The sequence below is a fragment of the Neolamprologus brichardi genome, chromosome 16 (assembly GCF_056152115.1).
Source record: "Neolamprologus brichardi isolate AB-2024 chromosome 16, ASM5615211v1, whole genome shotgun sequence".
In the NCBI taxonomy this organism is placed as follows: domain Eukaryota; kingdom Metazoa; phylum Chordata; class Actinopteri; order Cichliformes; family Cichlidae; genus Neolamprologus; species Neolamprologus brichardi.
The window spans coordinates 27,258,455-27,283,731 of NC_142119.1; the positions used below are offsets into that span (position 1 = coordinate 27,258,455).

Sequence of the window (25,277 nt, forward strand, 5' to 3'; positions counted from 1 at the left end):
GCCTTTCTCTTCATTGGTTACTGAACGTCTGATCAGTTGTTCATAAAAAGTAAACCTTACACAGCTTTTAGGAGTGATGTTAAACAGTGAAGCACTTGTTACTGTTTCTAACCGATCTGTCCAATACATAAAGGAACCTATTAGGCTTTTCCTTATTTTATCATAGTGTTACAGTGTTGGATAAAATAAATATGGCTAAGGTTTTCCACAGTGAGTGGCTTGTCTGTTATTGATCAGATCTTTGGTCCGTGACTCTCTAGATGCATTTTTTATATCACATTGACATTTAAGGGTAAATATTGTTTCTAACCATCCACATGCATGTCCAGAGACATGACCAGACTTGGAAACACTTAAAGAGGGAGGACTCAAGTTTCAAGAATTTGGTCTGTTTAACTAATCAGACAATAAAGTTCCGATTACATGGGAGGAGAAATGATTAAAGACATCATTTAAGGTCCTCTTCAGATCTTTCTGCTAGCAAAAATTATTGCAATGTGGATTTAAGTTTAAAGATTTTAAGTTTTTCAGAAGACAAAACTGGATACAAGTAAAAATCAGTATGCAGTAGTTATACTGTCTCTCAGCAAATAGTCAGAACTTTAAAACACCAAAACTGCATATTTGCATTTACATTACAAGCATACAGCGAGTATATTGATCCAAGGCAGGTTTTTAACAAACAGTAAGAAATTCAGTGAGTGACTGATTTGATCTCAGAGAGTAGTCAACAGTGTCAACAAGACTTACAAAGAACATCTGATATTTTCATTTTCATAACACAGAATATATCGATATCACCAATAAGCAGCTTTAAATGACAAGAATCCAAAATAAAGTAATTTAGTACTTACAATTTTCTTCAGTGTGTTTACATATACATCAGTCTGTAAAACAGATATATATCTGTATTCAGCAAGTTATCAAACCAAAGAAAAATGAATTATGTAAAATGTTATTGTGGTTTAAAATATATATTTTTAAAATAATGTGAATTCATTAATTCATTTGCAACAGACACAAGTAAAAAAGTTATTAATATGGTTACTTAAAAAATAAATCTTAGCTAACCTTGTAATCTTCAGCAATCACAGTCCACTACAAGGACTGCAAAACACTATTGCTGCACTATGGACAACATCATCCATGTCTTTTAAGTTATCACAGCATGCAAGGAGCCCAAACACATGCATTCCAAGCCTGTAGTTCTCTGGAATGCTGGGAAAATGAATGAATGAAATCACTTTTAGTAGCACCTTTACATTACAAATCTTGTATTCTTTTTTAATTATTGATATAAATATTTTTTTACAAAGGTCCTTGGCATTTTTCATGACATGGCTCAAACATCGATGAAGAATGGGAATGTTGAATTGCTGGCCACTCAGTAAGACATAGTACTTATGCAGCAGATCCTCTAGACTTGTTCTGCAGAATGTCATGGAAATGGATCGGAGGAGTACCAGGGATCCATCACACATGAACATGACAGGCCTGTTGTAGGCCCGATTACCAAATGCTCTTACCAGATCAGTCTGAAAGGCCTGCAAGAAGTATCACAGGTCTCTAGGCCAGTGGAGATGGCCTAGATTCAGAATCCAGTGAAAATATCCTCTTACAGTTTTCCTGTAATCTGAGGTCAAAGATGAGAATATGTAGAGTACAGTAGAGTAAATTGTGCAAAGTTTACTATCAATTTTCAGGAAAACCGTACAGTAATTTTTGCTGTGGATGACAGGGTGCAGAGTGGGGGTCACCCAGAGTCAGAATCCAGTGAGATATCTGCGTCAGCTCTTATAGTTTTCCTGTAATCTGAGCTCAAAGATGAGGATATTAAAATTACAGTAGAGTGAATTGTGCAAAGTTTACTATCAATTTTCTGGAAAACCGTACAGTAATTTTTGCTGTGGATCACAGGGTGCAGAGTGGAGATGGCCTAGATTCAGAATCCAGTGAAATATCTGTGTGACCTCTTACAGTTTTCCTGTAATCTGAGGTCAAAGATGTCAATATGTAGAGTACAGTAAAGCAAAATGGGAAGATTTTACTATCAATTTTCTCAAAAACCGTACAGTAATTTTTGCTGTGGATCACAGGGTGCAGAGTGGGGGTCACCCAGAGTCAGAATCCAGTGAGATATCTGCGTCACCTCTTACAGTTTTCCTGTAATCTGAGGTCAAAGATGAGAATATATAGAGTACAGTACAGTAAATTGTGCAAAGTTTACTATCAATTTTCAGGAAAACCGTACAGTAATTGTGGCTGTGGATGACAGGGTGAAGAGTGGGGGTCACCCAGAGTCAGAATCCAGTGAGATATATGCGTCACCTCTTACAGTTTTCCTGTAATCTGAGCTCAAAGATTAGGATATTAAAAGTACAGTACAGTAAATTGTGCAAAGTTTACTATCAATTTTCTGGAAAACCGTACAGTAATTTTTGCTGTGGATGACAGGGTGCAGAGTGGAGATGGCCTAGATTCAGAATCCAGTGAAATATCTGCGTGACCTCTTACAGTTTTCCTGTAATCTGAGGTCAAAGATGTCAATATGTAGAGTACAGTAAAGCAAAATGGGAAGATTTTACTATCAATTTTCTGGAAAACCGTACAGTAATTTTTGCTGTGGATGACAGGGTGAAGAGTGGGGGTCACCCAGAGTCAGAATCCAGTGAGATATCTGCGTCACCTCTTACAGTTTTCCTGTAATCTGAGCTCAAAGATGAGAATATATAGAGTACAGTACAGTAAATTGGCTAATTTTACATGTCATGGTGGCTTTATTTGATACAGTAACAAAGCTGAATTGGCCATTAGCAGGGGAGATGTGATTTAGCTATATCATGTATGTCCGTCCTAAAAGCGGCATCACTCTTGAATAAGTTTTTCTGAGAGATGTTCTCATAAGCTCTGATGTATTTTTGTTCTCTTCTAGATAAAATAGGTGCCTTTAATAGGTATTAACTTTCTGTTAACCTCTTAAGCCCCAACGCCCCCTGATACGGGGGCAAAAAGCAGGAGATCAGGTAGGCTTGGGGCTTAAGAGGTTAATACCCACCTGGCAACTTTTCTGTTGCCAGGTGGGTGGTGTTCTAGCTAAACCGGTTTTCATGTTGCCTCGTGATCAGCTATTAACAAACTGCAGAGCTCGTGATTCATCACATTTATAACAACTCTGATGTGTCCACCTCAACCTTCACAACTAGAACCTAAGCTCCAAAACCCAAAACATGTCTTTGCGTTAATGAGTTGAGTCTCTTCAACACAAAATATACTAATAGAAGAATGTACCTATTGCAGTTCCCTCCAGGCTTGGATTAGATGTGTCATTAAGGCAAGTGTCTAATATGCTTGTAACACCTTGAGCTCCCATTGTATCGCACTAACTTTGTAAAGATCCTTACTTCTTTTTTCTATCTTCACATCCCTTCAGAAACAGGCGCCACCCTGCTGTATGTAGAGATTTAGTGTAAATTATCAGTTGAAGGAAGAGAGAACAGGAGGCAAAACACAAGGACCAAATCTGATATATATGTGAACTTTTTCCTTACAAACAATATATGGAAACATGTATTGGCCAGATATGTTGTTAAGGTGTCATTATATTCATAACATGACTTTACAATGAATAAAAAAAAATGCTTTTAACTTTAACTCGTGCTTTTCTTCACTGACAAATGAACATCCAAATGGGGTCCAATGACATTTTTTAGATTTAGGTTCATTATCTGCTAACACCCAATTAGAATTTCCTTTGTGAAAACAAGATTCTTGTGGAAACCATATAGACATGTTAGGTAGTTGGATTGATTATACCACTTGTCGGCTTGAAGGTGGTTGGAGGTACACTTGGAATTCTAATTCAACAAACTCCATTTACTAATATGGATGATTAAGATTCACACAGACAATTTTTGAGAAACTTAAGTACATTTAATGATCATGTACAATCGTTTCTTATTCTTTCTAACGGATCTCGTCTCTAATTACGTTTCTTTGAGTTCAGTATATGTAAACGTAATCTTTAAGTGAGCATCACTGTCTTTAAACTGCTCAAAACACTTTGATTCAATGGTTTGTCTAATCTTGTGCATGGCTGATCTCATCTTAGCATAGATGTCTTTTGTATGTTCATCTCAGCCGCAACTCATAAATTGCAGAGCTCAAGTAATCCTGAATTTGAGCAATCTTAATTCTACATTGCCATACATGGTGGTTGAAGTTTAACTTCAGGGAGAGAGTCAAAGTCAGCAAACTTCAGAGATTTTTTGCTGTCAGATTTTACTGGTATTACTGGGTACAGTTTTTATGTCACACTGGCTACTGACACATTAACATTAAATGATACAGTGAAAAAGTGAAATCACATTAAACAAACACAGTTAGTGTAAAGTAGGTAATCTTTATTCCTTTACAAACTCCTGAATATACAGTAAATGAACAAGGAATGAAATGAAGTAATAATCTTAAACTTATTATATACTTATACTTAATTATAGTAATATTGGCTAACCCTTGACCCGTATTTAGAAATATGACAGGCATTGCCATTTCTTTTCTTTCATAAGAAAACTTTTATTAAATGATAATAATAGGTTGTGACAGATTTCTGCCAATTTCTTTTGCATTTGCACTTAACATAACAAAATTACATGCTGAGTGTCTTCTGTCACCAAAAGTTATGGATGTCAATAGTAATAAGTGTTTAAAATGTAAGAAAAATAAGTAAGAATATCTCTAAATACATTAGACAGAACTTCTACAGTAGTTGCAGCTTCACTCAGTAAGTAGTCTTCACATTTGCCTTTTCATAAATGTTATATTACAGTAAGTATATTGCTTCCCAAGCAGGTATTTACCAAACAACAATGAAGCGGTCCAATGAATAGTCTCCCCCCAAGAGTAGTCAAAAATCCCAACTAAGTTGCATACAAAAAATACTTCATATACGCATTTTCAAAATAAAACAAAACACATAATATATCAATATCACAAATGAGCAGCTTCAAAATGAAAGCAAAGCAAAACAAAGTAATACAGTCATTACATGTTTCCTAAGTGAATATTCATGAAAGCGCACAAAAACCTTTGTTGTTTATACTTCATACTAACATCATTCAGTGATCATTACTCAAAAAAAATACAACTTAAATTCCTTTTTGGTTGTGATGCTAAATAATATTTCAGTTTTCCACTGTTGATATCATCCTTTTAACATTTAGAAAAACAGTTACACTGACCAATACCTTGTTTTAAATCCTTAATTCACATATGCTTCTATTTTATTAAGGAGCTCAGATGCCTTGTTCAGTGCCAGCATTTCATTCTCTGATCTGAATCGTCCGTTCGGTATGTGGGGATATGGATGGCAGTTGGGATATTGAGTCCTTTTGGGATCTACTCCGAGTGTCTGCAGGTTTTTCACAATCTCAGGCAGATCTCTCAGTTGGAGGCTGTAGCAGGAAACTTGTGCAGCAGTGGCTGAAATTGAGCTGCTTTTGGGGCGTTGTCCATTTCTTTTATAGCATGCTGCTATGAGAGACTTTTCCACTGCTTGATGGACCTTAAACAGACACCACTCTGTGCTCCCTCCACCAGTGTCTTTGTGAGCTGCATTGAGATCGCAGCGAGCCTGTCTACACCAGCGCCTGGCCTCTTCTCTGTCTGGCCTTGGGACATTTTCATTGTGGGTCCAGAAGTTGTAGGAATGGAAACCTCTATAGCCTCTAGAGAACCTCTCTCGACTATTTCTGTGATACCTGGCCTCCTGATTCCACTGTTGATAGAAGCCTCTGAAATTTGTGTTTCTGCTTGAAAAGGTCGAGCCTGCAGCTTTGCCTTTGCTAAGCTCATCAATTCGATTCTGTATATATTTGAATGCCTCATTGGCGAGAGACTGGCAATCCGGATTTTTGTCAGGGTGCCACCTGAGGTACAGTCTCTTGATGGCTTTGTGCCTCTCCTCCTCAGGAAGCCTCCAGATCTCTGCCAAACATTTATCAATTTCCCTTTTAGCTTCCTCAACAGAGGCTGGTAAAGAATTTGTTGATGATTCAGAAGAATTTGGCACAGCTCCTGTCAGTGGTTCCAGCTCCATGCAAGTGTTTTCTTCTGGTTTTACCTTCTTTTCTCGTTTAAACTGAAACAGATCAACACAGCTGACTTCAATGGGCTCATCTTGTCCAATATCTACTTTGTATCTCCATGAATATTGTCCATTGTGACCAGGCAGTTCTTCATCAATAACTGCATAAATGTACTTGTCACCAATGCTGTAGCCAACATATTCCCCCTCTTCAAAGTTGTTGAGGACATTCATGTCCAAACAATCATGCCATTCTTCTGGGATCTCTGTCCCAGGGGCTGCTGGACTAAAAGAGGAACTTTCAGTTTCAGCACTGTCACGGATCCGATTTTTAGCCAAAGTTTTCCGAACATCTTGCAGATCATCACACATGAGGAGTAGTCCCAGCACTGGAAGGTGAACCGATGCAATTCTGTTTGCTAAAAGAACATTAATCTCTTTTGTCAGTGTCATGATGACTTCAGTTATTACCTTGGGAGCAATGTCATCATTGTGCTTTAAGTAAAAGGTGCACCCTTGTTGCCCTCGTTCCACAGATACATCTGTTTCTTCATCAGTTTTGGGAAGTGGCTGGTTATCGAGCCAGAGAGCTGTTTCCAAAGTTTTGCAGCAGATAATCTGTATACTGCCAAAGGTCTGCTCACATATATTAGAAGCATCTTCTTGTGTTATTTTGCCTTGTGAATTCTCTCTAATAAGACAAATTAATCCATATTTAAAGGTTCCTGAGGAGAGATGTTTATCAATCCATCCACTAAATTCACAGCCAGTCCCAAGTTCACAAAGCTGCATCTTTGATTCCACAACTCTTTCCTCTGTGAACTCAGACAGCATCTTTGGCTGAAGCTTCTGAGGCAGCAGTTGCAACAGCTGATGATGCTTGTATTTGTCGTAGCCCAAATGACATTCACTGAGTTTCTCAAGCAGCAGGAACTTGTTCTCCAGCGCTTCTTCCAACCTTTTGGTCTCAAACACTGTGTCGTTGTAGCAGAGTGTGGACGATGGGTATAATTTACCATCTACTGCAGGAAGATACAGAGTCTCAACATTTTCAAGAAGTGTCTCATTTCCCTGAGCACTGATTAACTTAAACAACTGCTCAACAGCTCGTTTCACAGTTCTCAGTTGGTTTGAATGTAGTTTCTGTTTATCACAGGAATCAGCGTAAACTGCTGCCAAAACATTACAATATTGCTCCGCAGTAGCTTCGTTCTTCACACCAATTTTCTGAAAGAACGGTGCATACATTGCATCTTCTGGAGTAATCTTGTACAGATAAGGTCTGAAGTCCAAATCACAGAGGAGCGACAGACACACATCATCAGGCCTCATAAGTTTTGTGTCTTTTTCAACCAACACAACAGGAAGACCAGGCAGCTGGTTTCCTGCAAATCTTTTTGCTTGCAGGTAAGCGTACGAACTTCTGAACACTTTAGCTCGTGTTTTGATCAGCTGGTCAGTTTCACATGGTGACTGACAGATGTTTCTTATGTTACTGGCTACACAGTTTGGAGGTGGTTCTTCATGAGCTCCTGCATTTTTCATCATCTGCATAAGTTTCTGTGTATAAACTGGTAACTGAATAATTGGTATTGAGGTCCAAATCAAATCCTGATGTTCTCGATTTTTTTCAATCAACGAGCCTCTAATTTTAACAGTAGTTCCTTCAGGAGCAAATGGTTGGTGGTAGATGGACAGTTCTTTTCGAATATTGACTGGAAAAAGGAATTTGATGTCAGCAATGCTTTCCAGCAACCTTTCCTTGTCGTCTTTGGCATCATATGCTTTATTCAAGGCTTTCCTGAAAAGCAATGATGATTTCAGTTTCAGGTCTTCAAGTCTCCCTTTTCCTTTTGCTTCTGATTCCAGCTGGTACGCAAAGTTTTTTATCTCATCGTTTGACACAACATGCTTCATTCCAAGTTCTCTGACCAGGTCTTTTGCTTTTTTTGTTGTGTAGTCATTTCCTTCACAAAGCTCAGTCCAAAATCTCTCAGGAACAAATTTCTCCTGGGGCAACATATGTTTGTACAGCTCCACACTTTCATCAAAATAGTATGATGCAGGCTCCAGTCTACCTTGAGAACTGCGAATCAGTTTCACTGTCTTCAGTGAAGAGATGATAGTTTTCTTGTCCTCTGAAAAGTAATGTAGTGACAGCAACAGCTTAAGGCTGTGAAAAATCTGTGTCTCTGTGAGTTGGTGTACAGCAGGCAGTATAAACTTCATGAAATACTGCAAATCATCCAGGACCTGAATGTTGAGTGTTTCTGACAGTATGTGGTTCTCAGAGTTGAACTTGAGAAAAATGCTGTTGCTGTTAGGTAGGTTGAGCAAATCTGGAAACATGACTGAATATTCGATGTTGAGAACATAAACCTTTTTAGGTCCATCAATCCTCACTCGTTCACCATGTGTTGTTTCAAATATTGGTAAGGATTTGAGTTTCGTCACATACTCTTGATTGTCTTTGGACTTGGATAATCCCGATTGCAGGAACATCTGAAACTCCTTCATATCATAATTTGAAAGCTGGGAAAACTCTGGATGATTAATGTTGTAGACTTGATCCAACACTGAGCTTTGATCATCCACATCGAGAAGCTCATGCTGTAGACATGAACGTACCTCTCGGTCCATTTTAGAGAAGAAAACATGATCAAGACTCATAAAACCAAGTTTGAAGAGGATGCCTGATATGTCTTTGTGTTTTTCTGAGGCAAACACAACACTTGAAATGTGTTTCATTGTTTGCAGGAAGTGCCTGTTGTTCAACCTTGGGCACAGAACAGGTAAAATGTAGCAGTCACTGAAGAGTTTCCTCACTTCACTTAGTGTCAGACTTTGTTCATCAACTCTATATGTTGATGATTTCATTTCACTTGTTATGAACATCCAAAGTGATTTCAGCCACTTTAACATTTTCTCATTTGGGACATGAAGACCAGTGTGTGGATCTACTTCACAGTTCTTAAGAAGATGCTGAATTAATGGTTTCAGATATTTCTCCGAGCAGGTCAATGTCATTTTTTGGATGAGTTTTGAACTTTGAAGAAGTTTAATGTGGTCTTTGTTTGTCTGATAGTCTGCAAATTTGTTCTCGTAGTGAAAGAAGAGATCTTCATATCCTGATATCCACTTGAGTGACTGGGAGTTGAAAACTGTCAATACTTTATCTTTTGTGAGAAGAAGCGGAAGCTGTTCGAGCAAACTGGCATTGTCCTGGGTGACCTTTTCTGAGGAGAAATCTTTTAAACAAAAACTCAAGAGCTCCGAACATCTTTTCTCATCTTTGATCAAAGTGGCACTTATGGGTAAAGGCAAATCCTCATCTGTTTGGGTTGGATCATTGAGAGGCTTTGCTCGTAGGAAAGTCTGCACAGTGGAGGGACTGACCGCTTTCACTTCAACCCCAGCAGATCTAAAACTTGTCCAAATCCACTGCATGTTTGTGGAATAAGGAACCAGCTTCATTCCAAGATCTTCCAAAATGTTGTTCAGCTTGAAATTTCCTGAGGTTGTCAGATAAGGTGACTCAGTAGAGTCTGTTTCGCTGACATTACACCAGTCAAAAGAGTATTCTTTAATTTTTTTATCTGCAATTTTCCGTGTTGAGCTCTTCATCACAGGGATTACATCAAGGCCTTTTTCTTTCAGTGATCTGTATACTTCATGTATCATTTCATGCCAGTCTGGGCAAACATCCTTGGACACAGTTGGCCAAAAACACAAGTATTCTGTTCTGAAACATGACTCAGTACTTGCAACTGAAACTTTCTTGACTGCAATGCTGCGCCTGATGTAATGCAGGAGATCTGCATACAGTGGTGCAATGACGTTCTGTTTCAAAATCTCATTCCAGTCTGATTTCTTACTCTTCCCATCTTCTTTCCAAAGGCTTCTCCTGGCAGAATCAACCTCAAAGTTTCCATTGACATGTACTGGCAATCCAGTTTTCCCTGGCAAAGGAAGTGAACAAAAGGCTTCTCCTTTAAAATCCATGATGCCGGACCCTTTTGTGTTCACACATGCAGCTAATGATGCTTGGGGAATTTTGTCTGATAGTTTTAATTCAAAGCTGTCTTTGAAGGAGCCAAACTGTTCTGCAACAATCCACTTACTTTGTCTTTTATCTGAGGTGGAAATCACAGTTTCATAGAAAATCTTGTGCGGTGTGGAAATTGTGGTTTCATAGAAAGTCTTTTGTGTTGCTAATTTGTCTGATTGCAGTGCATTTTGTAGATGTTTTACAAAAGCATCTTTCTCTTCCCGACTTTTCTGTGGCAGATTTTTTTCAACCTCAAAGATGGTTTTAAGTCCTCTTGAATCTTCACTGATTTCATGGACTTTGATTTTGCAGATGTTTTTCAGAAAGAGAATTAGTCCTTCAGGATCTTTAGACAGAGCAGAGCACAGTTCTTTCATGTCACGGTCAGTGACTCCTTGCTGTGATATTTTGGAGGTTTTTGCATTTGTACCTATTCTCAGAGGTAATCTGAACATGGTGCCCTCTTTAAGAGAAAATTTGTCTGGAAGAAAGGATTTGTAGACATCTACGTACATTTCTTTGAAAGTGTCAGCTAGTTTATAGCCAATGCCATATCGTTGGTTATTTGAGTGATTTTCAATGTATTTTTGATTGGGGTCAGAAATGCAAAGTACTTCATCTCCTGTAAGGATCGAAGGGCAGTCAGTCAGATGGTAAACAGAGTTGAATCGAACTCCGTACTTCCCTATCTTCCCTGGGGTGCTGTGCTTTCCTCCCTCTCCCAGCTGTTGAATTCCCTTAATGTCAGCATCAGAAAACACTTTGTTGTTGAACACACAAAGTGCTGGACCCTGGAGATTGTCCCATTTCTCCCCAAATGTTTTTTCTTTTCCATGTTGTCTTTTGTCCCAGATGAAGTGAATTTCTGTTGCTTCTGCATCATCAGCATTTTGGATGAGCTCTTTAAGGATATCCTTCTTTGATGGATAGGCTGAAATTATGTTTTTAATACGAACAGTCAGCTGTTCCTGCTGTTCAAAGTCAAAAGCAAATGGTGACATGTCATCAACTGTGTGGGTTTCCAGAGAATGATGCCTTGTTGTTTTGATTCCAAGGTGGCAAGCCATAGCTCGTGGGATATTCTCGTGACATAATGTGACCCCTGAAGTGAGTGGCATCCATGGGCTGTCATTGTAAAATAGCTCACTAGCAAACTGCAAAACTCCATGCTCATTGGGTATCAGACAGTCATCTGTGATTTTGACTTTGACCTCAAATATCCCTTTGTTTAAAATTGTGAAGACAACTGAGAGATCACTCTCTGGTAGGGGCTGGTTTCCATGTTGAGCTTGTAATTCCTGCAACACAGTTAGAAACTGAGTGATCGTGAATTGTTTTTCAACACCTATACATGTCCAGAGGTTCCTGAAACTTGTGAAGGCAGCTGGAAGTACGTGGAGATAGGGCTTTGCTTCAAATTGCCCGTTCTCAGCTACACGATCAACATTCACAAATGTATCACCAATGAGGATGAATGGAAATGAACTCGCTTGTTGTGAAATGTAAGTGGCATTTCCAGAGTCACAGATCCACTGATCCAGACACTTATAGCACTCAAATGCTATTTTATAAAGCATGGATCTGTCAATGGAGTGTGCTTGTTTGCTTCCTTCATGCAGCTGCTGGAGCACCACCTCTGGCTTCGGAGTGCTGTTCACGCCCAAGATCTTTAGGACTGGATCACTGTGGTGTATTTTCAAATTACTATTATCCAGCACTGGTTGTGTCATGTTAACGAGAAGGGAGCATTTGTCACTAAAAACATCAGTGGGCCTTTTAAGTGTTACATTTCCTTCCATTTTTGCATCACCAGGGGAATATGCTGGAAGAAATCCAGTTGTCCTCAGTGTTTTCCAGTGGTGAGACTCTATATCATAAATGTGATTCTTCATCAGTTCAAAAAGGCACTTCAAGTGGACAAATGCTTTCTTTTTGTCAATGCTCCAGGTTTTATTAATTGTGCCCGCTTTCTCTGTGATATCTTCCAATGGGAGATGGTCATTTGCCATACCGAGTTCCAACAAACGCTGAATCCTTTTTGGAGCTCTGAAGTCATTTTCGGATCCATCAAGCAAGCGTCCCTCTTTTGATTCAAAAAGACAGGCCACTTTCCCTGTAGGATTCACAAGATTCCTGACATGTTGGAGCTGTCCACCCTTTGTGGGTATGCATGGATAGCAGAGCAGCAGATTGTCAATTTCTTTGATATGAAGGTCAATAGCATGCAGCACAAGGGTATCTCTACTCTTCGAGTCCATTGTAGTTAGGTTACTGAACACTGCTTCTCTGTAGAACTTCTCCCAGTTCCAGGTCCTGTTTTGTAAAACCTTTTCAAGGCCAGCCTGTTTGAAGCTATTTCTCAGCCACACAGGAAGGGGAACAACATGGTTGGGTCCTTTTGCATATTTCTGGCAAACTTGAACTGCAAGGTCACCAATCTTTTCATCATTTTCAATGCTCTCATGAAGAAATATAACATTGTTCATTGAGAGCCATTGTTCTCCATCACTAAAGAGCTCTGGACCAACAGAGTCATCAACAATGGTTGAGTAAAGTGCATCCACTAAAGGCTTGAAAGTTTCAGTCACTTTCTCCCTATCAGGCCAAAAGGTGTGATAACAGTAACTCACCAGCTGCTTATTTTCTGACATTTTCTTTAGTGCCTTGAGTACAGTAACATATGCTGTCACTACTGGATCCTGAAGGAGAGCTTTGTTCCAGTCATTTTTCACTCCAGTTTCCCACAGACCTTTTCGGTTGCTTGTCACAGCAAATGTGCCATTTACATTGACAGGAAGACCCGTGTGAATGGGAAGAGGAAGGAAGCAAAAGGCCTGTCCAACAAGATCTGTTTGTAATGTGCTGAATTTTCCAGTTTCTGGATGATTTTGCAAGGGCACAGCAATCCCTCCAATGGGCAAAGAGAAACTGGCCTGCTTGTTTTTGTGAATGGCCATTTTAAAGGACTCATCTGTCCCAAAGCAGTTGTACAGGAGCCAGAACTGAAGTTTAGTTTCATTAGACTGCTGACTGGATATTTGGATAATTCTGACTGTGCAAGATTCAATTAGTCCTTTGCATTTACCATCAAGTTTCATTAGTGATTTCTCAGCATGACGTTGCTGGGACACACTGGTGTCATCAGGAATCTCCATTGCACTCACAGTGGTTTTGGACACAGAGAAGATGGTCTCTATTTCATTTTCTCTTGGTGGAGTTGATCCATTGTGTGGGATATTTTGGAGGGATAATGTAATGATGTTCTTTAAAAAGAGCAGATGGGTTTGTGAATTCTTAGAAAAGAGATGTTGAAAATCAAGGATATTGGGTTTTTGATACACATTTGTGCTTATTTCTGATTTGACAGCTTCTTCTTCACTTCGGAAAGGTAGTTTGATCAGAGTGCCTGGATAGGGTTCAGGAGGACTTTTTCGGGTGAAATTACAGTCAAAAATGTTTTCATATGATCCAAACTGACCAGGAAAACAATGAAAGAGTTGCTGTTGAGAGAGATCCAGCTTGATTCCAGGATTTGATTTATGTTTGATATGTTTTGTGAGATGAGTAACATTTGGATCCAGTATGAGGAGAGTGTTGCCACTAAGGATGGAGGGGACATCTGTCACATGATACACAGTGTTGAATCCAAGTCCAAACTTTCCAATTTTTTCCACTTTGTTTTCCTTCGAGGCTGAGCCAACTCTGACAATATTTTTCCAATCCTCTGCTGTGAACTGCTCATTATTAAAAGCCCAAAGACAAGGTCCCTGACAAAGAGCCATGTCAGGGTCAATCAGGCTTTCGGGGGCATCTCTGTGTACTCTGAAATCCACCAAGAACTTGCAAACATCTGCCCCAGCATCCTCTGCATTCTGGATGAGCTCTTTGAAGATGTCACTGTCTTCATCATACTCTTTAAGAATGTTTTTTATCCTCATTGTTATTGGTTCAGATTGTCCACACTGCTCTATTCCTATCTCCTCTGGATCAAGGATGTGGGTACTGAGAAAACGAATTTCCAGCCATTCAGCTGCTGCTTTTGGGATTTCCTCATGTATGACATAAATTTCCTCTTCTCTGCAGTTTAGTTCTTTTAGTCCATTTTTGCTTACATCACAGAAAAGAGCTGTTGATCGTGGTTTAAGGTTAAATCTTCCTCCCCCAGCAATGACTGGCACTGGGATGTCATCCTCAACAGTCTTCTCCTCTTTCCAGAGCCAGTTGAGAATTTCTATTGACACTTTGACCTCTGAGGAACTTGCAAATGGCGGTTGTCTTACTTCAATTGCTTCCTGGATGGAGTACAGAATGCCCAAAATGTCCTCATTTGAAAGTACTGTTCTCAGGCCAAACCTCTGGAACAATGTTCTGTATGGCAAAAATTCACTTGGCACCTTCCCAATGTAAGAACTCAGATCTAGATTATTTGGGTATTCAAGAACCAGATCCTGGGGTGCAACAAACTGGTTGTGAGTCCATAGCCAGCATGTCTCATTGTCCATCATTGTAACAAATACAGAGACATTGTCTTGCATGTGTTTGTAAATGCTGTGCAGCTGTCTTTTGAAGTCTACATCTGTGTCAGGATTAACCATTTCCAGAGCTTTTGATTTCAAGACTGTCAGATTTTCAATCACTTTTTCAGGTGGTGGTAGGTCTTTGAGACCAAGGCTGTTGCTAACTCTGTCACTGAGCTTCCCTGTTAGTGGCATTACATGTCCAACAATGTCCTTATACACAGAATGTCTTATTTCATTTGGGCAAAACAAACAATACTTCTGAGATTTATCACTGAAATTTTGGTCAGTTCCAGGTTGTTCACATGGGATCCATTTTAACATTTTGAGGCAATGAAGTTGTCTGTGAGAAAACCTTGACAGTAAACTATTACTTTCCACCATTTCCAACAGAACCTGAGCTCTTCTTAGATCCTCGGTTTGTGAGTTCACACACAGTTTGTCAGTCAGGGTGGCAGCATGTAGCAAATGTTCAGGTGAGACATCCATCTCTTTATTCAGTAATCCCATTTCTGTTAAGCTTTCCAGCATCTGCAGTGAATGAGTGTATGAAGGCGGTGGAAAGAAGTCTGACTCAAAGATGACTTTAAAAGTCTGAATTCTTGGATCAAAAAAGTCAGATGCCTTTTTCAGCTGTCCATTCACCTCAATGAAGCTCAAGTCCTTACAGCTGCATTTCAGGGATTCGTTTTGTGAGAAAAGCACCTTACCATGCTGTAAAATCCAAGTCATTGTTTTGTTAGTGTTGTCCCTGCTGCAAGCGCCTTTCCTTATGCTGTCAACAAGAACATTGGCTGCTTCGGCGGTGTCCAAGAGATGAACTTTGAGCAGCTGTAACAGTCTGCGGTCAGTCTCAGTAGAACACTGGATTATGGAATCAGGCATAGGGAGCTCTGTTGGTAATGTTAGGCCTGAGATCAGAAGCACAGCTTGTTTCGATTGAGCTGCAACACTGAATCCTTTCATGGTTTGAAACAAAGGCAACTTCAAGAGAAAATCTTTCTCTGTTTTTGAGAGAGAATCCAGATAAGACAGATAGTCTTTCAGTTCTTCTCGTGCTGTGTGAGAGGCGGATTTGAGTTCTGTGACAAGATGCTGGAAATCTAAATTCATCAGGACCTTCAAAACACTCCTTGGAGATGGGCACAGCACGTACGAGTCAAGGTCTACATGCCTGAGCCACTCATTTCCTCTCACCACTGTGCCACCAACTTTGTTCACCAGCTGAGCTATTTGGTCTGGCAAATTCAGCTGTTTACTTTTCTGAAAGATCAGAGTTGTGTTCTGCTGTAGTTTTGCTACTGATACAGTCTGACTGCCAGACAGAGGACTAACTGGTATTAGAGGTATGTCAGTGAAAGGACTTAACTCATTAAAATGACTGTTGAGAAACCTCCAGAATTCTTGGAACCAGTCTGAAGGTGGATGCTGACTGTTGTTGTTGTCCCATGTAACAAGGTTTTTCCCTGTCTGCTTCCAGTCTGGTGGCAAATATCGTCTTGCATATTCAGCCAACTGGGATACATCAATGTTGGTGACCTTGAAGAAATCTGAAGAGCAGATTAAAAAGATTTTTTCTTTTTTTAAAGTTACGAATAAATGTGTGCGCTAAAATGTGTAGCTGTGTACAAATGACTCTGCATTGTTTAAAATTACTTTCACTTACTTCTTCTGGCCAGTTCTTTCAGATGGGCACTGCAGGCTGGTGTCAGATCATGTGGGATGAAGAAGGGTTTACAGAATGGCAGCAAGACTCTATAAAAAAGTGCAATGGATTCTGTCGATCAAACTGTTAAGAGTTCATTCGGTATAGAAACATTCCTGAACTTTCAAAATATTCAGTTACAATCAATATGTGAATAACACATAAAAATGGCAACATTAGTCATAATGAATATAACATTTATTTTAAATATTGATACATGTATGGAAACCCTACCTTGGACATTCATGGCTGTCAATCAAAGCGGTGTCTTCCTCTTTGTATGTGAAATATCTGAAAGAGCCATCACTGAGTGGAAGGAGGTGAAGACCCTCAAGTTCTTTGTATTGTTCATCACCTAAAATGTACTCCAAAAGACTAAGTTTGTCGTCTTTGGTGATGTTATCCACACCGGTCCTGTGGAGAATGGCCCTGAGGAATGCTGGAGTCACATGTTTTAGGGTAGTAGGGTTTGGGTAGACCTCATTTATGGCCCTTGCAACACTAGCTGGTAAAGTGACAAGATTTTCTCCACATGACACTAAAGCCCTTTTAATGGCAGACAATATGTTGGTGCTTGTTGGGCCATTGCAGGGGAAAACAGCTTCTGATGGAGAGACAAACTGTCTTTCATCTTTAGCAAGAGAGAGGATGGCCATGTTCTGTCTGAATAAGTGATGAAAAACATCCAGAGTGAGAGCATGCCATTTTTCTTTGTGTTGTATCTGAGTGAGATCTGGCCACAGATTGTACACAGAGGAAACAGGGAGGATAGATTTTTGGGCAAGTTTAATGGCATCTTGAATGATCTTGATGTATGCTTGTGGAAACACCTTCTTCATCAGCATTTCATTCCACAAAGCATGTTCATCGTGTCTCTGGTCTTCCTCTTGCCATTTGATGTGTCTTCTATTGTCTGTGAGGCCGAAGCATGCATTGACATAAACTGGGAGTCCTGTCTTATTGGATTCATTGTTTGGAAGGGGGAGAAAGCAGCTCAGTCTGCTCTGGCTACAGTCTCTCTTCTCACCACAGGGGAATGCCAGGTCAACTTGAGGTAAAAAGCTCAACTTCTTTGTAAGCAAATCAAGATCTTCTGCAACGCCCTCTTTCATGGTGCATGTTGTCAGAAGCCACTTTGTCTCTTTTTGGTCTTTTGAACTCACAGTTATAACTTTGAACCTTGTTAGACCCTCAGTGACTGACTCCTCTTCTGGTTCCAAAACACCATCTGTGGGGACTGAGGATTTCACTTCAAGTCTGGTGTTAACAGCTCCATCTTCACTAATATGTAACAAGGACACGGAGGTGACGCTTTTCAAGAAGAGGAGGCTCAAATCTGCATCTGCAATGAAGCTATCAAAAAGCTCAACCACTTTATCTGAGTCATACAGATTATCAGAAATCTCTGATGCTTCATTGCGTAAAGGAAATCTAAAAATTGTCCCATTGAAGTGCTGATCCTCCATGACAACTTTTGACCATCCATGTTCACACACATGTGAGACTATATCTCTAAATGGTTGAAACTGATCACGCATATTCAGCAGAACTTCTTGGTCTTCAGCATCATCCAAAGACCACTGAAACCCTCCATTTCTCTCTCCAAATACTTTTTCTTGGGGATCCATCATGCCAAGATGCCCTGAACTGAATATACTTGGAACATCTATGAACAAAGTAAAGATATGCTACTGTCAATTGTTTATTTTAAAAAAACATTACTCTTATCAAGTGTGATAACTATACGTAGTTTCACCTGTTATGTGGTAAACAGAGTTGAAGCCGATTCCAAACCTCCCGACTTTGTTCGGGTCGTCACGCTTGACACTCCTTCCAGCCATCTGAATTCCTCCCCAGTCGTCCTCAGTGAATGCGGCATTGTTGTAGGCATAGAGAGCAGGACCTTCGTAAAAATAAAACATTCTCATGGCTTGGTGATAATACATAAAAAAAGAAAGACTGAAAAAAAGAGTGACGACCCCCCCCCACACACACACACACACTTTTGTTCTTTTTAACATTTTTTCATGTAAAAGTAAAAGAAACGTTAGAAACATATGTTTTAGAGAAAAGGTTTTTTATTTATTGTTAATCAATAAATACCTTGATATTTTCCCAGTTCTTCAGTCCAAAGGCTTTCAGTCCCATAGCTTCGCTCATCATGGATGAAAACCACTTTTGTGGCTTGAGCATCATCTGCATTTTGAATCAGTTCCTGATTGACCAACAAAACCAACTATTAACAGAAGACAGTCAATGGAAGCTAGTAGGGCTGCAAAAATTCATCAAGTAATTTAATTCTAAAAAACATTCTCGACAAAAATTCTTCTATGCTGTGTTTAATGCACGGCTCTGTAGCGCGCTCATTTGCCAAACAACGTAAATGTTAGCTTTTCAAAAACACTGATAATAGCAGCAGTGATGTTGATGCTGGCACAGTTTAATGTGGAGCCAGAGTCTGTTTACACAGCGCAAAGAGTCAGAGCCATTACTGAGAACGGTGAGGTCAGGATAAGTGAAAGAAAATGCTTTTCTAGCATCCAAAACAGCAGGGCTGTTCCTGTAATTACCATTAAAACCTTTACTGGAAAAAAGCTCCTGGGAGTTTAGTCTGACACCAGACTGGTAAAATCATCATTTAATTTCATAAAAGCGATACCTTCAGCAAACAGGGGTGAGGCTAAAGGGGGAGATGGGGTGTACCTGACCTGAGGGTTTTTAAACTTACCTTTTAATAATGTCAGAAAATCTTCCAACAAGACAGAGTAAAGGTACATTTTTATTCCTTAGTTTAGTTTGTGATTGAGATTTTTATATATCTTTTGCATTTAAGAAACTGTTTTCTTTAAAAGCTAAAATTTCAATATAGATTTTATTTTATTTTATTTATTTATGTAAATATTATTGTATGCAGTTAAACTTTAAAGCATTGCAGTATGTAAAATGGAAACCAATGCACTGCTGGTTCTTTCTCTTTTGATTATTTATTATTGCTCATTAATAAGACAAAAGTATTTCTTATCAATTACTCAAATAATCAGTTGAATAATCGATAGATTACTTGATCCCTAAAATAATTGATAGCCGCACCCCTACAAGCAATTTTGCCTTACTTTAGCAGGAAAAGGTGATGTGAACAATGGTTTTGTTCCAAGAAGTGTCCCATCTTTCCTGTGAACCTGCATACCAAACCCTGAAAGTGACTCGTTTAAATGGGATCTAGCCCTGCTTTAATTAGCCATTTAGGTTTCCTACTGTAACATCAAAATGTGTACAATGAAAAGATCCGTCTCAGTTTCTACTGTTAACATTTATTTGCTTCATCTATTTGCACATTGTTAATCAACTTTTTAATTAGAATTATTTGCTCACCAACATACAATGAAAAACAAAAATCTTTTAAGCTTTATGACATAATTATTATTTGTGTCAGTTTAACTCAGCGGAAATACTGAAAACTAAACAGTTGTGGTTGAAAGTTTACATACTCTCATCATGGTCGTGAATGCCATGGTAATTTGGGACTTTCCTGATTTCTTTGAACTGTTCTTTTTCCTCGGTGGAATGATTGTACAGCATATATTTTGAATTATTTAAAAAAAAAAAAAAAGAATTGGATGCACAAGGTTGAATTTATTTTAGATTTTCTCTAATCCACAGAAGGCCAAAATATAATATATAATATATAATATATATATTATATACATATGTAACGGAGTTAAAAATACATCAGAAAAACATGCACTTACCTGTTCTTAATTATTATTTTAAGTGTGAATTTTATCATTTTTTTATTATATTTTATTTTGAAAACCCAGAAACCGGATCTCACTCTAACGTTTAGAAGCTGCGGCTTCCGCTCCTCACAGCGCGCGCTTGCACTGTGAGGGTAAGTTCTGTAATGAAAGGCTCTGGCATTTTTATGGTTTCTGGTGTGAATGTTGTTACATAAGTTGTACATGTCGATGTATATAGGTTCATATTGATATTAGAAAGTTTCTGTGTAACCGAAACAAAGGCTGGTTGCTGTTAAACAGTGTTTCTGCCGTATTTATGCTCTTTGGCAGTGAGCTTTTGTCAGCCCCCTAGTGGTTGCTGCGCATAGCAGGAAATGTGTTTGATTTACTGTTTTTCTGTGCTTTTTGTGATGTTGTTTTACATTGTAGGAGCTACAATTGCTAGTACCATCAGAAGACACCTGTTGAGTGTGTTTTATGTCTTCTGCAGGTATGTGAGCCGTTAACAGTCATCTTGTCTGTAAAGCACAAGCAAGTGAAAATGTAGTGCGCTACCGTTAATTTTTCACTAGAGGGCAATGTTTAGCCGGTGATACTGTTTACTGAGACTTCTGTTATCCTGTTATTTTGTTTTATACAATTGTGAAATGTATTTTATTAGTCATAAGATTTCTTTTTGTATACAAGTTCAGTGTGACAGACTGAAAAATGGGAGAAATTATTATTTTCCATCTTTTCTTCATTAAAAAGTTAATTGTAAGTCTGTCGACACAGCGCGTGCTTGCACTGTGAGGGAGCTACAATTGCTAGTACCATCAGAAGACACCTGTTGAGTGTGTTTTATGTCTTCTGCAGGAATAAATTGTGAAAAGCCAACCTTTCTGAGCGTCTGTGATTTTTGAAGAGCTGGAAGCGTTACACATACAGTAACTTAAATCTTTTAAGTGCTACTGAAGGTTCTACAGTGTCTTTTACAATGCCAAGGCCTATTAAATTCTTATCATCATTATTAAATCATGACTGACTACACTGAAAGTTTACAGGATTTACATTTATTTCTTACAGACCTTGGTCTGTAAGAATACATTCAGGAGAAAAGTTTTATAGTCATACGAAAACAAAGATTCTGGTATTTGGCCACAATGAAAAGCAGTGAAGCTGAGTCTTTCAAACCTAAGAACAGTGTGCCAGTTTGTCAAGCATGATGTCAATAGCATCATGCGTTGGGGCTGTTTTGCTGTGGTACTGGTACATTACACGAAGGGGATGGAATATTGAAAACTGATTACTTTAAAAATTCTTCAACTTTACATCCAATCAACAGTCAGACAGTTAAAATTTAAACACAATTGAGTGTTCTAACATGACAATGATCCTAAACGCACATCAAAACCGGTTTTGAGATGGATAAAGAAGGCTAACTTAATATATATCTTTGACCCTTGGTGGATTAGGGAAAATCCAAAATAAATCCAAACTTGTGCATACAATTCTTAGTTTTCAAAGAAAAATTTATCCTGACATTCATGCCCCTGTGTATGTAAACTTCTGAACACAACTGTATACTATTAGTGTTAAATTGTACTGTATTATATTTTCACATTTTCTTCCAACATTAAAGCACACAAAAAAGGCAACTCAGTATGCAGAAGAACCCTAATGTACATGGTGCCTATGTGGTGCAAAACCTCAGAAAAAACTGAATTATAGTAATGCTTGCAGAAAAAACAGAATTATAGTAATGCTTGCAGTCAGTTTGCAGTTTACATCCATGTGTCCAATAATCCACTAATTTGATCCCTATCCAAGTCAAGCGTCTAAGATAGAGAATGTTGTTTGCGGTACAGATCTTGAAGCTCAAAAAACATGTGCTCACGTTTGACCTGTAAAGCTGATTCCACATACAAGTTTATAGCTATGATAGCCAAAAGAGTTTTAAATATATTTGTTACTACAAAGAAACTGCATCCAAGCAGCAAAAAAATCAAACAGTCACACTATACTCACAAGGTATACATCCAGGATTAGTGTTGCAGTATTGAACAATGGCCGGAAAAGTTTTTTTTAAAATATTATGTTACTGTAAACCAGAAATTTAACCCTTTGGATATAAAATATCATCATTTCCTAAAACGTATCCATTTGTGTAAAATTTGGTCAATATTAGTTTATGAGTTCTTCACACTATGAAAGTTGGACAGAACCACGGTGACATTAGTCATTGAAGTCTGTTATGAGGCCACAATCTTAGTGTTTTTTTGCTGTCATTATCTTGTTATTTTTTGGAAACCGGGTGCACAATGGTGTATCTTACTGTGAAAATAGTGTTTTTTAATAACAAGGAGTTAGCTCGTTAGCACAGACTAGATAACCCTCCTTTGTGACAGTTTAAATGATCACATAATGATTTATTTAAAAATTATTTACAAAATGGACTTAATGTTTTTTTATCAGCAAGGTACAAAATGAGTAACTGAGACAATTTAATCATTAGGAAAGCATTTACTGATTAGAGCCAAGGGACAGTTTTGAAACCGGATTTCTAAAGGACTGAAAATCCTTTTGCAACCCCATGAATAGGGATGGGTATTGATAAGATTTTCACGATTCCGATTCCATTTTCGATTCTGTTTAACGATTCGATTCTCTTATCGATTCTTTTTAAAAAAAAAGGAGAACATTAAGTTCGATTAGCTTAGAACTTTGTTTTATATCTTCTCTTTGAACAAGATAGAAATTTAGGAGTAACATGGCCTTACAAACCCAACAGTGAGATCTTAAGAGATCCACAGCCTACAGCTCTTCAATGGGGTGTCACTGGGTCCCCAGGAAAAAAAAATTGTAAATGTAAAATAATAAAATAAATATTCTTCTGTAGCAATAACAAAGTATAACATAAATTATTCAGTAGCAATTACACAAGAATATCCAGTAATGTCCCTGCCTACAATTAAACACATTCACTTACTGAAAATCATTTGCTGTGGCAAATGGGTGCAAACCTTTTACCACAAACTTAGTCACTGCTCGGTGACATTCGTCTATCCTGACCTGAAAGGAGACGCTACCGGTAGACTGCAGCGACAACTGCCAGCATCTGAGCCAGACTCTGTCTGTGTCTCTCATCATGGTCACCTAAACGCACAGTAATGGCAGGTTTTGTAATAAGGCAGATCGCGCTAACATAATATGCACTGTTAGTTGATTATTTACCTGCCGCATTAACGGGAGAGGACGTGCAAACGTTACCGCTGCTGCTGGGTTGAGATTCACGAGTCCGGAGCGGAATTAAAAACACGACATTCATTTAAGGTTATCGCGTGTTTTGTGAGCAAATGCTTTTGCATATTCGTAGTGTTTCCTTCCTTAAATGAAATATCTACTTTGCAAGTATTGCAAGTTGCCCTGTTGTCATCCGTTCTCGTAAAGTATAACCAAAGTTTTGAGCGTTTGAGCCGCTTACGCGCCATGTTTCCTGCCAGGTAAATGACGCTCCGCAACGTGGTGACGTCATTCGGGGTGACTGGAATCGATAAGGGAATCGTTTGCAAGAATGGCAAACAATTCCAAGGAATTGAAACAGTGGGAACCGGTTCTCAACAAGAACCGGTTTTCGATACCCATCCCTACCCATGAAGTACTTTAAGAAGTAACTGATGAAATGGGCTTTTGGCAAAACATTACACCAACCTTCAAAATTTGTCCACCATCTGGATATCGACGTAGAATATCTTTCAAGTAGTCAATGAAGGGCGGTGCCGTGGCCCCGAAAGAAGTCCTATAAAAAAGCAACATCAGTAGAGAAATTAAAAAACACCGAGTTTGAATTTAATTTAAACCAAAGTGAGTCCTCCTGATACACTGATTATAGGAAAGAGCTAATATTAAACAAGCTTGTGTATTTTACTTGTATTCTTAGCCATAAAGTTCTCAACTTTCAATCAGATAACAGCTTGTGATGAAATCAGAAGATACTTTATGGGACAATAAATTATTATTATAAGGTACTTGATGTATTTTGGATGATAAAACGTTGAATACGAACTTTGCATTCAGTATGTAATTTTAGGGAACTGGTTACAAATTTTTGAACTCATTCATGGAGATGACTGAAGATGTGCACTCAAAGACTAATAAAAACATTTCATATAGTGATTCAAATAATTACACACTGAGCAGTAATTCAATTCAATAAATAATTTGACCTACAAGTAACATGAGAAAATAACATTAGCGCCAAAAATCATATTAATATGTATCAGCACTTCCTACAGTACTATGGAGCCACATATTTTTTGCATACAGTACTTCCTACAGAAATACTGTTCTGTAGGAAGTGCATAACAGTATTTCCTATTGTTTTATATACAGTAGGAAGAACTGTATACATAACATTAAAGTAAAATCAAAGCAACTCACCGAGCTTTCTTCTTTGCTTTCAGACTCATTGTTCCAGGGTTGGTTCCTGTAAGAAATTCAGGGTATTTTGTGAGCAGAACAAAGTCATATAACATATCCTCCTGAGAACCAGCCTATTCGTTTATGTCCTCTGTAATAGACATTTGTTTTTTGGTCTATATCTTTTGACTTATTTGAGTTATCCCACTAAGTCCTGATGTACTAAATAGAGGACATTCTGGGCTTTCTATTGATATCTCATGTGTTTGGGTGGCCTCTATCACCCCCAAAGAGGAAGGAAATATACACTATCGCTGAATAGCAGCCAACTTCCTGTTAATCAGCTTGAATTTAAAAAAAAAAATCAAATATCAGCTACCTACAAGCTGCACTGTTTTTAGATACAATGCAATGCTATGCAAACTAAACTATGAAGAGCCACACTTTGTACATATTTGTACATCCTTTAAGGAGTACATTATACTAAGTAGGTAACTGCAATACCAATGATATTAACAAAAATAAAATCATAGTACCTCGCTCATGAAAGTAAGTGGTCCCATCTGGTTCAGTTAAAGTAACGATCATACATCAGTCTGCTTTATATAAAGGCTGCTGATGACCAATCACAGCGTGGAACGTGGACTTCTGCTCAGGTTTTGTCCCATTTTCGCCCTTATTCTGTTAGAAACGAAACCAAAAGAAACAAAAACAGCCCCATTCTTCAAATGTTCTGAGTGAAACGAAACTTTCAGAGCATCTCGTGAAATTCATTCAGTGCTTTCTAGTG

General features: G+C 38.5%; 1 protein-coding gene across 1 annotated transcript; it reads right to left on the reverse strand.

Moving 5' to 3' along the window:
• Positions 1-4,276: 4,276 nt before the first annotated feature.
• On the reverse strand, positions 4,277-25,048 carry sacs2 (sacsin molecular chaperone 2). The gene is made up of 8 exons (XM_087830124.1): positions 25,024-25,048; positions 24,509-24,554; positions 23,780-23,867; positions 18,456-18,567; positions 18,109-18,255; positions 16,587-18,018; positions 16,314-16,402; positions 4,277-16,197 (listed from the first exon to the last, which is right to left on the reverse strand). Exons 2-8 carry the CDS (start codon positions 24,535-24,537, stop codon positions 5,258-5,260), a joined length of 12,837 nt encoding a protein of 4,278 aa, XP_087686250.1. The 5' UTR covers positions 24,538-24,554; positions 25,024-25,048; the 3' UTR covers positions 4,277-5,257.
• Between the last annotated feature and the right edge of the window lie 229 nt (positions 25,049-25,277).